Below are 14,118 nucleotides of genomic sequence, written 5' to 3' on the forward strand. Positions count from 1 at the left end.
ATGTCTGTTTTAAATAATTAATTATGTATATGTAACGTCCACATTAGTGACTGTTATTTATCTACATTGAAGTGCTATAAGCTATAACATCTGATTACCAGGGAGCAGAAGGAGAGCAACATGGCTGACATGATGGAGAACCATCACAACACCTGGATCTCCTTCAGCAGGAAGCAGCTACCAGCTGATGGCAGAGCAACAAGGAGAGTTGAGACAAACAAAAGAAAAATAAAAGTTGTTGTGTCTCAGTGAACAAAGTCTCTTTATTTCTGCTCACTCCACACATTATTGTACTTACTGTAGTTTATAACAAGGTCCTAATACAATCCTCCCAAAAATGTGAGGAGCTTTAGCCAGAGTGAAAATAACATTATATTGTATAACTATTTCATTGAACGTAACATTGCAGATTACCAATGAAGCCATCCAAAACTGAATACATTATTCAGCAAACCAATCAATTTGACATTATTATCAGGGCAGCTATTAACAAGAACCCAAAATACAAATCATATTTGTTAGTTTCTAGTTTATAATCATCATTCTATCCACTCACTGTTTATCTGTCTTCCTGCAAAATCTTCAATGTAAGAAAGTGAGAAAATGTGTCCAAAACCTGTAACCTTAATTAGTGATAATTAAGACTGAGTTTACACTTTTAACTCTTAATGTCCAAAATGTGAAATCATGGAAGAGGAACCAGTCAGATTAGAAGGAATAAAGATTCATTTGTTCTCAGTATAACTTGGACATCAGGTGAATCATAATTAAACGTATTGAGAAGTTAAACAACAGATTGTTAATGTCTGTAAGAACATCAGACACTTTTTTTTATCATTAATGTTTGATCAGTGTATTGAGCTCATGTGGTTCCTGCTCCAGAAGGTGAAGGTCTGGACATCCTGAAGGTCAACACTGACCAGCAGGAAGACGGACACTGATGAGATCCTACAACCCAAAGGCTGCAGGAAGAACCACGATGGTCTGCAGTTTACCAACATGAAAACACATTGGAATATATTATGAATTAATTCTGACATTTTAAAATTATTTGCAACACCCTGACTAACATTAGCTCATGTATATTCGGCACTATTACAAGTTTTATCGTAGTTTAATACAACAATCATCGTTAGCTTACCTGAGCCACCTGCTTTCCTCCCGCTGCAGGGCGGAGATCAGCTCCTCCTCACCACATCGCAGCTTTCCTCCCACTGTCACATTTTCTTGAAGTCTCAGAAAAATGCAATCAGGCTATAAAAAATGTTTAGCTCAGCTCTCTCTTCTGTTGTATTAGAAAAACAACAACTCGCGTTAGGTCGCAAGGAACGAAGCACAGCACAGAGCCTGGAGGCGGGGCGCTGCTACAGAGCCGAGAAGGGCCGATGGAAACGCGGTCACTCCGAAACAGCCGAGCCGAGTTGGCCGGTGGAAAAGGGGCATTAGATCAGTGGTACCAAAAGTGGATCCTGGAGGGCCGGCATCATAGATAGATAGACAGACGGACGGACGGAGTAGTAATATTCTATTCAGAAAAATATAAACAATAATATGTCCATGTTACTTGTGAAAAGCTATCCCCGGAGCACTCATGTCCACAAAAATATTCTGAAGTGCTGAGGCAACTTTTGCTGTTTTGGTTTAGACAAGAAGAAGAGACAACTGCTTCAAGATGGTGGCCATATTTCCTGCGCCGAGCAACCAATAGGAGGTCTACTCTTTATTAGGATAGCATTGTTGCGAGTCTTACTCCTAGCAGCCTAGCTGTGACAGTGTTGCTTTGATCTCATTTCACCTTAAAGAGATTGTTCATTTTTATTCAAAGGCTGTTCAAGTAAAAAGGAAGTATAAAAATTTCAGGTTTCCTGTCTATAAAGTATAAGCCGGAGACACAAATTAGCCTAGGGTGCAGCTGTGAGGTCCAAGGATATCACATTTAATCTGATATCAGCGAGCATGTGTGTTTGCTTGATATATTTTCATAAAGGTAAGTTGACTATTTATTTTATGTTTTGTTTCACTAGTGTGTGATGCTACAGTTAGCATTATATAGTTCATGTACGTTTTGAATAGACAACTTCACATTTGTATATTTGAACGGCAGCTTAACAGCTGTTGGGAAGCTGGGTTTTCAGCTCTGTTATCCACCAGAGGGAGCCAGGGAGTTGCTGTTCCACTGGATGGTGGAACTGCTGCCTATTCAGACACATCTGCAGTTTATCTACCTCATCTGCCAGAGCATCAGAGGAACAATTGCCAGTCATCCAGTGTCTGAGCGTTTACCTTCAATGGTACTCCAAGTCACTAGTGTCCTGAGCTCTTCTTGTTCCCCGAGTTTTCTTATTATCTTAAACTTACCTGTTGTGGTTTCCTTAATCTCTGGGCCTTCCTGGATAAATCTCCTTGTGCCACCTTTGTTTCTCCTTGTGCCTTCAARACTCTTTGTAAAGAATTCTGGTTTCATTCCCTTTACTAGCAACGCTCAACTCCTCTTGTTCTATGACGGCTCTGCGAAACCCATCCACTCTCCAGCRACTTTTGAGTACCCTTGTTAAACAACGTTTTAACTAAAACTCTGATGTTTAAGCCCAGTTAAACGATGTTTAACTGAAGTCCTAAAAGGGGTGCAGGTTTTAATGTTTTTATCTTTAAATCTCATTAAAGATAAAAAGTTTTGAGTACGAGCATTATAAATTTTGTGTTATGCATATTTCTAGATATGTACATGTTACTAAAATATATATAAAATTTTGTGAGTTGCTGTGTGGTTTGTAAAATTCTCATCATACATCAAATTAGAATATTTTATTTCTGTTCTACAGTTACTGTTAACCCCACAAAGAATATTTAAATATGGTTAACCATGTATCAATCAAGTTGAAAAATCCCCCAATGTCCTTGTACGTGTAACTATCATAATTGTGGTTTGCAGCAAAAAATTGTGAAAATCAGTTCAGTATTTAGTTATTATTACGGACTTYCGGTGGAGCGAATGGCGGGGTAGGACGCGTGTAGCTGAGCTCCCGCAACAATTAGATATAATTGCTATTTTAGGCACATTTTTATTAGTTTTTTACTGCTTTTCGATGTGTTTTTTTGTCCATCCGTCTCAAGTCCCGGCTTTTTTCCCAACCAGAATGCCTCCAAACGTCAAATCGTTTGCACAGCAACAGAGGCCTGCATCTCATGCTACATCCCCGCCTCGTGGTGACTCCCCTTCCTGCACGGATGAACTCGCTGGCGGTTCTCCCTCCTCGGCCTTTAAGTCCGAGCTGCTATCGGCTCTCCGGGTTGAAATGGCACTTATTTTCAAGACCGAACTCCAAGCAGCTCTCACTGAAAATTTGTCGAGTATAAAGGCTGAGCTCCTAGCGGTGAAGTCGGAATTGACTAGCAACATTACAACCGTTCAGCTGGATATGCGCACCTTGAAAGACACCGTGGGCGCGCTGGAGACATCATCACTACCCTACAGGCTAAGGTGTCCACGGATTTGAAAAGATATGTGATGACCTGGAGGCCAGATCTCGTCGCAACAATTTGCGGCTGATAGGCATTTCAGAGGATTTTTCCACCGCATCTACAGCCATTTCCACTTTGACCGTTCCCATCGTACTCTTCAACCGAAGCCGAAACCTGGAGAGCGACCTCGTCCTATAGTCGTTCGTATGCACTACCATTCGGACTGTGTGGACATATTGCGCCAAGCTAGGACCCAGCAGCGGATCATGGTTGGAGACACGCGCTTCTCCGTTTTCCCTGACCACACTCCGAGGACGACCCGTGCCCGTGCTGCCTTCAATGATGTGCGCCGTCAGCTTCGCGAAATCCCGGGGATCCGTTTCGGACTGCTGTATCCAGCGCGACTTCGGATCTCACACAATGGTATGGAGAAGCAGCTTAACTCACCAGAAGAGGCCAGCGTCTTCATCAAGTCGCTCAGAACATAAGAGAACTTTGCAAAGGTACACGGCTTTGAATAAGCAGCTACGTGTTACATTTAATGACTATTATTATTCTCTTTGCTTTACCAAGCTTGTGTCCTCTTTTTGTAATTAACATTTTGTAATTCGTTATATTTTGGTCTCAACCAGATGTGCCACAGTGATGAATGTTGTTGAGCTTGCAGGAGCTCAGATTGCTGATTTTCTGCTACTACTGCTAAAAACCGTAAGCATCCAATTTAGGGATCTGACTCCTTTCGGAGTCTGCACTGGGTGGGGGGGGTTGTTCAATTTGTTAGGGTTCTTTTTTACTTGTCAGTATTTATTTTTAGTTTTTTCTTTCTTTTCTCTTTTGCTCCTTTTTGTTCCCCCTTTTTTTGTGGTGGTGGGGGACGGCGCACCATATTCAGTTTTCTTGTCCCTTCTTTTGCAATAGACTTAAAACATGTCTACTAATGATAATAATGTGAACAACCCACAAACAGGGTCTAATGTGAGATTTTTGAGCTGGAACATCAAAGGTATGGGAAGCCCACTTAAGAGATCAAGGATTTTTGCCCATTTGAAACGTCTTAAAGCTGACCTAGTGTTTTTACAGGAAACCCATATGCGCACCAAAGATCAGGTCAGGCTAAAATGTCCTTGGGTTTCTGATGTATWTCATTCAAATTTCAATTCTAAAGCCAGGGGGGTTGCTATTTTAGTTGGTAAATCAATTCAGTTTTTAGCTTCTAAAATTATATCAATTAAAAATGGCAGATATTTAATTGTTATTGGTACCTTATTTCATGTCCCAATTCTGTTAGTGAATATATATGCCCCCAATTTTGATGACCCAAACTTTATGAATAAGCTATTTGAATCTCTTCCTTCTTTAGATAATAATCTAATTATACCGTGTTTCCCCGAAAGTAAGACAGTGTCTTACTTTCTTTTTATCCCCAAAAGCCCCACTATGTCTTACTTTCGGGGTATGTCTTATATTGGAAAAAAATTGTCGAATTTTTTATTTTAACCATAAAATTAACATTTATTAGTAACCTGAACAGTATTGTATTACCGTATTTTAAGCAGGAGGTGGCAGTGACGAGTGCAGGGGACGGCGCAGTGACGTATGGAGAGGGGGACGGTGCGGACGTGGCCAGGAGGCGGCGCGCAGCTAGATGAGAGGGAGGCGGCAATACCCCCGTGTTTCCCCGAAAGACTTTCTGGGTACGGCTTATATTAGCCGACCCCCCTGAAACCCCCGATACGTCTTACTATCGGGGAAACACGGTAGTAGGCAGGGATATGAATTGTGTCATTTATCCCAATTTAGATCGGTCTGACCCATGCAGATTGGTCCCTTCATTAATGTCTAGATCACTCAGATTTCATGTTAAAAACTGGATGTGTTGATCTTTGGAGATTTTACAATCCCCAATCCAAGAAATGTTCTTTTTTTTCCCATTTGCATCGGTCTTTTTCTCGTATTATTTATTTGTCGACTCTAAACTAATTCCAAATGGTCTATCTGTTAATTATCTCCCTATTGTCATTTCTGATCATGCCCCTCTTTCATTAGATATTAAGTTTGCTTTTCAACATCGGTATGTCACGCCGTGGAGACTCAACCCTTTACTTCTTTCAGATGAAAGGTTCAACGCATTTATTGCTGTTCAAATTGATGATTTTATTGTACTAAATAAAAATGAGAGTAATCCAATTTCATATTCTTTACTCTGGGAATCACTAAAAGTGTTCTTACGAGGACAAATTATATCATATTCCGCCCATTTGAATAAGATGCGTAAAGCGAAATTGCTAGAACTTAGCATTGATATTACTAATCTGGATCAACAAATTGCTATTTCCCCCTCACCAAGTTTACTTAAACAACGGGTTGATTTACAGACTGAATTTGATCTTCTTACCACCAATGATGCAGAACGACTTCTCTTACGATCACGCTCAACTTACTATGAACATGGTGATAAGGCTAGCCGACTTCTCGCTCACCAGCTTCGCCGTCGGGCAGCTTCGCATATGATCCCACAGATAATGGACTCATCAGGCACTTTGCATTCTGATGCAAAGTGCCTGATCCCACGACCATCAATTCGGTTTTTCAATCATTTTATTCTTTGTTATTTAAATCTGAATTTCCAGCTAATCCTACTGAAAGGAATCAGTTTCTTGACGGTCTCAAGTTCCTGTGATAGATTCAAATGTTGCTACAGAACTTGACTTGCCTTTAACCAGGGAGGAGATTGTTGCTGCCATGAAAAGCATGCAAAGTAACAAAGCTCCCAGTCCGGATGGATTCCCTGTTGAATTTTTAAAAAAAATTCCAGGATAACCTATCCCCAATACTCTATGCGGTATACAAGGAGTCATTACAAAAGGGCAGTCTCCCCCATACTTTAACACAAGCCTCTATTTGTCTCCTCTTAAAAAAGGATAAAGATACAAATATTTGTAGCTCATATAGACCTCTTTCGTTAATAAATGTAGATGCTAAGATCATTGCTAAGGCTTTGGCTTGTCGTCTGGAAAGGATAGTACCAACCATTGTTTCACATGAGCAAACTGGATTTGTTAAGGGGAGGCAACTATTCTTTAATATCCGTACACTCTTGAACATTATTTACTCTAAAACCACCACTGAAATACCTGAAGTTGTGATCTCGATCGACGCTGAGAAAGCGTTCGACAGAGTTGAATGGGATTACTTATTTGCAGTTTTAAAGAAATTTGGACTGGGTGATGCATTCATTTCTTGGATACGTMTCTTTTATATTTCTCCTCATGCTAGTGTCTCTTCCAATGGTATACAATCCAGTTTTTTCAGACTTTTCCGTGGCACTAGACAGGGATGCCCGTTATCCCCTCTATTGTTTGCTCTGGCCATAGAGCCTCTCAATCTTTTAAGGACCTCTTACACTTTTACTGGAATTTCCCGATTAGGTACAGAATTTAAACTATCTCTTTATGCTGACGATTTATTGCTGTACGTCTCAAATCCTAGTCTTTCCATTTCATCAATTTTATCTGCTTTTCAGAGATTTGGGTCTTTTTCTGGTTATAGAGTAAATATTGCTAAAAGTGAATGCTATCCTATCAACGCAGCTGCATTAAAGCTTTCACACTCTGACATCCCATTTAAGTTGAGCTGCTCTGGTTTTAAGTACCTGGGTGTCAGTGCAACAAGATCACTAAGCTCTCTTTTCGCTGCTAATTTTCTGCCTTTAATTTCTAAAATTAAATTTTACCTCCAAAGATGGAATAGTTTACCTCTCTCGCTTATAGGCAGAATCAATGCAATTAAAATGAATGTTCTACCCAAATTCTTATTTTTGTTCAATAGCCTTCCACTGTTTCTGCCAAAACATTTCTTTAAAATGTTAGATCAAGTTATTTCTGGCTTCCTATGGTGTGGAAAATCACCCAGAATCCGCAAATCCACACTTCAAAGATGCAAATTCAGTAGTGGATTGTCACTCCCAAACTTCCAGCTGTATTATTGGGCAGCCCATATTCACAAAATTTCATTTTGGTTTGGATCCTTGGACTTCCCATGGTGCAAGTTGGAGGCACAATCATGCTTCCAATCCTCACTAATTGCTCTTCTCACTTCCCCTATTACATCCAACCCCTCTGGCTTTACAAACAATCCAGTAGTTTGCTCTGTTTTAAAAATTTGGTGCCAGTTTAGGAGACACTTCAAATTTAACACAGCATCTACGCTTGCTCCTTTAATGAAGAATCACTTGTTTCATTGCGCCTGCCAAACATCGACTACTCCAAGATGGCGGCCCTCCGTCACGTCACAATAGTCAAGAGCGGTCCATGACCACCTACTCTTTTTTTATGTCTATGGTTCTCAATACCCACATTGCACCAGGCATGACGTCACGTGCAGAGAAACGTCTGCACATGGGTGTGCCTGTGTACCTACTATGGGTTTTAGGAACCTGTGCCACCCATAGAAAAACGACAAACGTCTGCACATCCCACAGTAACTCCTGAGAGGGTTACTGTGGAAACAATTATGGGTCTTACTTCTGGTGCCCACCTGAAGTAGCAGTATTACAAGGGTTAATTTGTAGTAATCTATGTTCATGGTAGAAGTTACATTTTCTTTTCAGTTATTGTACAATATTAAGTACAAGCGACCTATTTGCATACTGTATGCAAGTAGGTCGCTTAATTTTTTTCAAAATTATTTTTAGCTCATTTACATGTCTCTCCCCACCAGCAACAGTCACAGGCAACGTGCAATATATATATATGAAGCAATCCTGACTTCTCAAAAAATGCTCCAGGGTTGTATTTTGTTCAAGCTGCAGTATGTTACTTTAATAAACAAACCACATTTTTTTTCCATATTTGTTAAAATTGTCATCATGTTGTGACAGTTTGTTCTGAGACAGATGATCTGTGAAAAGTTCAATCTCCTCCAACTCCTACCTCAGCTGCTATTGCTGTTTGAGGTAATGTACCATTCCAATCAAAAACAACCAATTTTTTCTCACAGATTATCCCTCATACCATCCTGTCATGACATACTGACAGTTTTAAATATATATTGAAATATTTTTCATAAAAGTTGCATACTGCAGCTTTAATTTAATTTAGGAGAAGAAGAAGGGACAAGTCAGGAGGGAAAGTGGCAGCCGATATCTGTAACTTAAATGCATCTAGGGCTGTCTCTGTTCTACCTTAGATGATAATAAAAATATTTATTTTTGGGTATTTTTAGATGATTAAAAACATCTAAAATTATGTTAACATCTCAAATGTTTTTATTAACATTTAAATGCTTTTTGTTTGCTTTTCATTTAGATGATAAAAATATTATCTAAAATCTTTATTATCTAAAATTATGATAAAAATCATGGATGTAACTGTAAGTTATTGCACCAAGAACTATTGAATTGGGAAATTCTTTACATCTAGAGTTCTTTGAGGTCATGACATTTTTTTCCATCTACTTCTGTGTTTGTCTCAGATGGATCAGACTCGCTGGTGGGAGCAAGAGATTCCTATTGGTGGACCCATCCAACAGGGGCAGCTGCTGACTTACAACCTGACAGAACTGATCAAACCTGAGTCCTACCTGGTGCGTCTCACCCCCATCACCCGATATGGTGAGGGGGATGCTTCTGAACGCACAATCACATACAGCGGTGCGTTATTGTCTTATACATTGCTAATTACAACAACATTTTTGTGTTTGATGTCATTTTACGGATAGTATTTTTTTGCTATCTTAAAACATTTTAAAAATCTGAAAATTTCAGCGCTACAGCGCAGTTGGAATGGGTTGATGTGATTGGATGAAACATAAGTTTCAGCCAATCAGGGCCAATCATATGAATTGGGGTTCATTCATATGATTGGCCGAAGCAAGAAATCTATCTGACTGGTTGCTGATCATCTATTTAAAAAAGACATTTGTGTATTGAGATGTCAGGGGAGTTTCAAATTCACACACAAATGCAGCGAAACTCACAGGCCAGAAGTAGCTTGTAAATCAAGATATATTTGTGTTTGCATCAGATTCTTTAAATGTTCCAAATGTTTGAGAAGCAAAGTCTTCTGACATTTTAGCTATGCTTCTAAATAGCAGATACAATGGGTGTCTACCCATAGACATTTAGGTGTCTATGGGTAGACACCCACAAAATAATAGGATGTCTACTCTAAACAACATCAATTTCATTGCCAGTGATAGACATCTTTGCATGTCAGTTTGTACCTCCTTTTCAAATGTGCTAAATATAGATACAAAAACCAACACCCGCAGTCTGCAAATTATTTACACATTGTGCTGCCAGTATTTAGGAGCATGATCAGCATATGTGCTGTATATTTATGAAAGCAGGCTCACTAAATTTATAGTTTGCTATTTATTCTTTTGCTGATGCAATCAATTCAGTTTATAGTGCCAATTCACAAAAACTGTTGTCTCAAGAACTCTACAGAAAAAAACTATTACATTCAATCATACATACAGTTGAAACCAGATATTTACATACACTGAATAAAAAGAAAACATACACATTCTTTTCCTTACACATTTTCTTTTCATTAAATTCAAAAGTGTATATACAATTGTATCAAGGATAACTGTCTTTTAAACTGTATGACCTGGGTCAAACCTTTTGGCTTTCCAAGCTTCTCACAATAGTTTGCTGGAGGGTTGGCTCATTCCTCCTTTGACAATTCCTCCTAATTGACAGGCCTTACTCATACACATCTTTTCAAATTTTGCCACTACTTGTCCATAAGACTGAGAACAGGACTCTGTGATGCCCATATCACAAAATATTAACTTTGTCTTTAAGCCACTTTGTAACTTTCAATACCAACGACCACACCACAAAGATATGAGAGTAAAGGTTTATTGCAGGAAGTGGATAATGCGATGGATGAACTACAATAAAGAATTGGTCAGCTGGGGAGAATGCCTATGGATTGGGAGATGAAGACTCAGAGTAGGAGTTCAATCTTCAAGAAAATGGGTTTCATATATTTTTAAAAGTCCACACAGGACCAACCCAGATGGAACTTGATGGCAAGAATGAGGACTATTGAATGGAAGGAAGGAAATGGGATGAGGCTGATGGGATGGAAGGATGGCAAGAAGGAAAGGCAAAGAGGGTGAAAGAATGAAGGAGATAAAGTGAAATGGTTGGGGTTGCAGTAATGTAACAGAATGTGCAGTATGGGTGATCTGAGTATAAATAGGCTACTTGGGAAATTAGAGGTGTGGCTTTGGACATAGCACTGCTCCCAAACCTTAAATTAACATTTTTAAGTAATCCAAGATTAGTTGAAAATGTTGGTCTACATATGTTGTAATTTGTTCATGTTCTTGATAGTAAAAAGTTAATAGCAGGCCAATTATAGCTCCTATGAAAAGAAGACCAGCTGAGAGAAAACAAAAGGTTGTTTGTGTTTTTTGCAGATCATGGTTCTATAGGCTTTAGAAGATTAGGTCCGGAAAGCTAACAGAAATTGAAAATGTGTTGGTTTTCTGATGCTTATTTGCAAGTGATATACCTTGGAAAGCCAGAGCASAGACACAAGCATAGTGATGGAGAGTAAATGCAAACATCATTACAAAACTCTATTTTTTGCAATGAAGGTTTTGACTTTCTTAATCCCACTGACAACAATTGCTGCCAGACATTTTTTCTAACTTCTGGCTGGAAACTCTAAAAGAATTGTTTTGGCTTTTGGCTGCTAATTGAAATTTTAAAATAAAATAATAGGGTGTCTACTCGAGGCAATATCARTTTCATGTATCTAGTGTGAAAGGTCACATGGCCAGACCTCTTTACTTCCTGCTTGTAACGCTGGAGGTAAATGTCTCCCACAAACCTGAACAAGAGGAAGTCGGTAAAATATTTAAATAAACAAATATAAATAAAAATATTTTGTAAATATGTTCTTTAAAGGGTCTGATACTGAGATGTAAAGAAATTATTATCCCTTCATTCATGTTTTAATCATAAGAAGAGTAAATGTAAGTGTGGCAACAATTGTTGCCCCTAGCATTATACATAGACAGCTCTATGCTGTGTGTCAGTGGTTTTCCTGTTTATTCTATATGCTTTGCTGTTCCCACACAGCTTAAACCATCAGTCGTTTTAGATCTTCCAGACCTGAAAGGACACAAAGATGATGTCTTCTACATCACTGTCATTCCCACAATTAAAAAAAAGCCCTCCCTCGCAAAAGCCGACTTTTTTCCACAAAGTGTGGCCTATGCACCAAATGACCACTACAAGATGACGCCACGCCTGAAAGTAGCTTAAGGACAGGGTCAAGGTCAGGGAGAATGTCCTCCCAGATGCAGATTTGTTCTTCGTAACATTTCACCTGAGTTTGCCTCATTAATGAAATAACCAAATGAGGTCAAAGGTACCAGGCACATTAAGACAGTGACATCTGCAGGATGTGGCATTGAATCTTTATGCATCTAAAATATTCTGAACACATTTGTAACCATTCTTTGTTATAATAGGTTATGCATGTCATGATTTTTCTTATGTTTTTCTATGTGTAAATAGGCCAAATTTGTGTAATTTAGTTTCTCACAGGCAACACTTGTTGAATTGTTCCCAGTGACACGTTGGATAGAAATCCTTGTTGCCAAGGATTGAAATGCATGCATTTATTTTGCATGAAATAAAATTGGGATTTTACGGGTTAATGTTGTTAGATTAAAATAAAAAATAAATCCCAAACTAATTTGAATGTTTCTGGTTCTATGCAGATTGTCTGATTGTACTTTTTTCTGCTCTTCTGCAGCTCCTGTTAACCCACATCTCAGTAAGTATCTGTCCCCAAAAACAAGCATTTGCAATAACTGTTTCTGTCACTGTCCCCAATCTGCCTTCTGCTCTCTCCTCTCCCACCTGGAGCCATTTCGCTCATCAGCCCAGGTCTTATGTTCACAGCAAAGAGAGTTCTGTTTGACTTTTTCTTTATATGCAAGAGATCAAATATTGCCCGTCTAAACTCCATAATCCCATTAATAATTGTAAAAAATGTATCCCTTCTTTTATTAATAAAATTACCCCACAAAATCAACTGCCTCTGTTAATGAGCTTTTTGCATTTCCCAAATTGTACCTCTTACCATGTCTGGTGTGTCATTGATGCTTAAGAACCAATCAATGGGTTTCTTTATTTCTTGAATACTCGTCTATTTGTCTGACAACAGAGTATTAAGTCTGAATTTCTCAGTGACGTTGCACCCAAAGGCAACTTGTAAAAAAGTTTTTTTTACAACTTTTTGGGCAGCGATCTGATAAAACCATTGTTTTGAGTTCACAATTGGTAACAGCTCAGAGTTAAACAGAAAGAAGTCTGTCCTGGAGTAAGAAGTCCAGAAAACAGAACTAAATCCAAACAGGAACTCAACACAAGAAAACAGTCCGGGGACCGGGCACAGGAGGTGAAGCTCACGTGGGCAGTACGGTGGATGGTGACGTCGGAGGTGGAGCAGAGGCCGCAGAGGGCGGCGACGTCGGAGGCGGAGCAGAGGCCGCGGAGGGCAGCGACGCTGGAGGCGGAGGTTGAGCCGCGGTGGGCGGCGACGCCGGAGGCGGAGCTTGAGCCGCGCAGGGCGGCGGCGCAGGAGGCAGAGCTTGGGCCATGGAGGGCGGCGACGCAGCAGGCTCGGGGTCGTGAGCTGCGGAGGACGGGGCAGAGCGCCGGCTGCTGCAGGCACTGGAGGGTCGGGCGGAGCGCCGGCTGCTGCAGACCCTGGGAGCTCGGACGGAGCAGACACTGGAGACGCCGCACTAGCGGCAGGTTCTGGAGGGCCGGCAGGACGGCCGGCTGAAGTCTCGGGAGGAGCACTGGGAAGCTGCGCAGCGGGCTCGGGGTCGTCGGCAAACTCTGGGGGCGGAGCCACAGGAAACTCTGGAAGCTCTGGGAACTCTGGAGGCTGCTCATTGGCAGCGGGCACGGGAAACTCTGGGGGCGGAGACAGACGCCGCCTCGGTGCGGGGACCAGAGGTAGCGGGGACTTGCGCTGCCTCAGCGCAGGGACCGGAGGCAGCTGCAGGCGGAGCCCAGGGGCCGGGACCTCCGGCGGCTCAGGGCAGCGATGACGGCTTGCCCCCACTCCAGGCAGGGGGATCGCCAGCCGCGATCCCCACAGCAGAACTCCTCCAGCAGAACTTCTCTGAACCACCGCCACAGGCTCCACCATCTAATCCGCCTCATGCGTCTTTCACCTTCTGTATGGTCGTATCCTACTGTCATAAAGTGATGGTTGGTGGTGAGAGTGAACGCAGGGACCCAGGTTATGAGGTGATGATGAATTTAATGATAATTGTCCAGGTAAAGAACAACGGGGAGCACAAGGAACACAGGGAAACAGACTGGTACACACGACCTTAGACGAGGATCCAACGAAGAACACAGACAACAGGTGGGACTAAATGCACACAGGGGTAATCAAGGGAACGAGACACACCTGGGAAACAATCAACGGGGAAGACGCAGAGACAGGACTCACAGGGAACAGGATCACACAGAAAAAAACTCTAAAAACAAACACACAGAAACACGGATCATGACTGTCTGTTACTACCCAATAGTAAGTCCCGCCCACTCCTCACAACTCTTTGGACTCACTACTGCCCAGTTCTCTGTCTAACAGGTCCGGAAAA

General features: G+C 40.9%; 1 protein-coding gene and 1 long non-coding RNA gene across 9 annotated transcripts in view; both read left to right on the forward strand.

Annotated features, from left to right (window-relative positions):
- The window catches only part of LOC103458077 (uncharacterized), a 2,035-nt gene extending 1,782 nt beyond the window's left edge, over window positions 1–253 (forward strand). The window contains exon 2 of the long non-coding RNA XR_532532.2: window positions 102–253. This is a non-coding gene — a long non-coding RNA (uncharacterized LOC103458077). The remainder of the gene's footprint in view (window positions 1–101) is intronic.
- The window catches only part of LOC103458078 (MAM domain-containing glycosylphosphatidylinositol anchor protein 2-like), a 202,698-nt gene that overhangs the window by 158,087 nt on the left and 30,493 nt on the right, over window positions 1–14,118 (forward strand). For 6 of the 8 annotated variants that reach the window (XR_532533.2, XM_008398635.2, XM_008398631.2 and 3 more), the window contains 2 exons: window positions 8,935–9,112; window positions 12,246–12,266. Coding sequence is in view for 7 of the 8 variants with exons in the window: in XM_008398635.2 (XP_008396857.1) it covers window positions 8,935–9,112; window positions 12,246–12,266 (199 nt within the window). In the remaining variant the exon portion in view is untranslated. Of the gene's footprint in view, window positions 1–8,934; window positions 9,113–12,245; window positions 13,661–14,118 lie in introns of those variants that run through there. The other 2 variants (XM_008398638.2, XM_008398633.2) reach the window with 2 other exon arrangements.

This window comes from Poecilia reticulata, linkage group LG22 (genome assembly GCF_000633615.1).
Source record: "Poecilia reticulata strain Guanapo linkage group LG22, Guppy_female_1.0+MT, whole genome shotgun sequence".
NCBI classification, from domain to species: domain Eukaryota; kingdom Metazoa; phylum Chordata; class Actinopteri; order Cyprinodontiformes; family Poeciliidae; genus Poecilia; species Poecilia reticulata.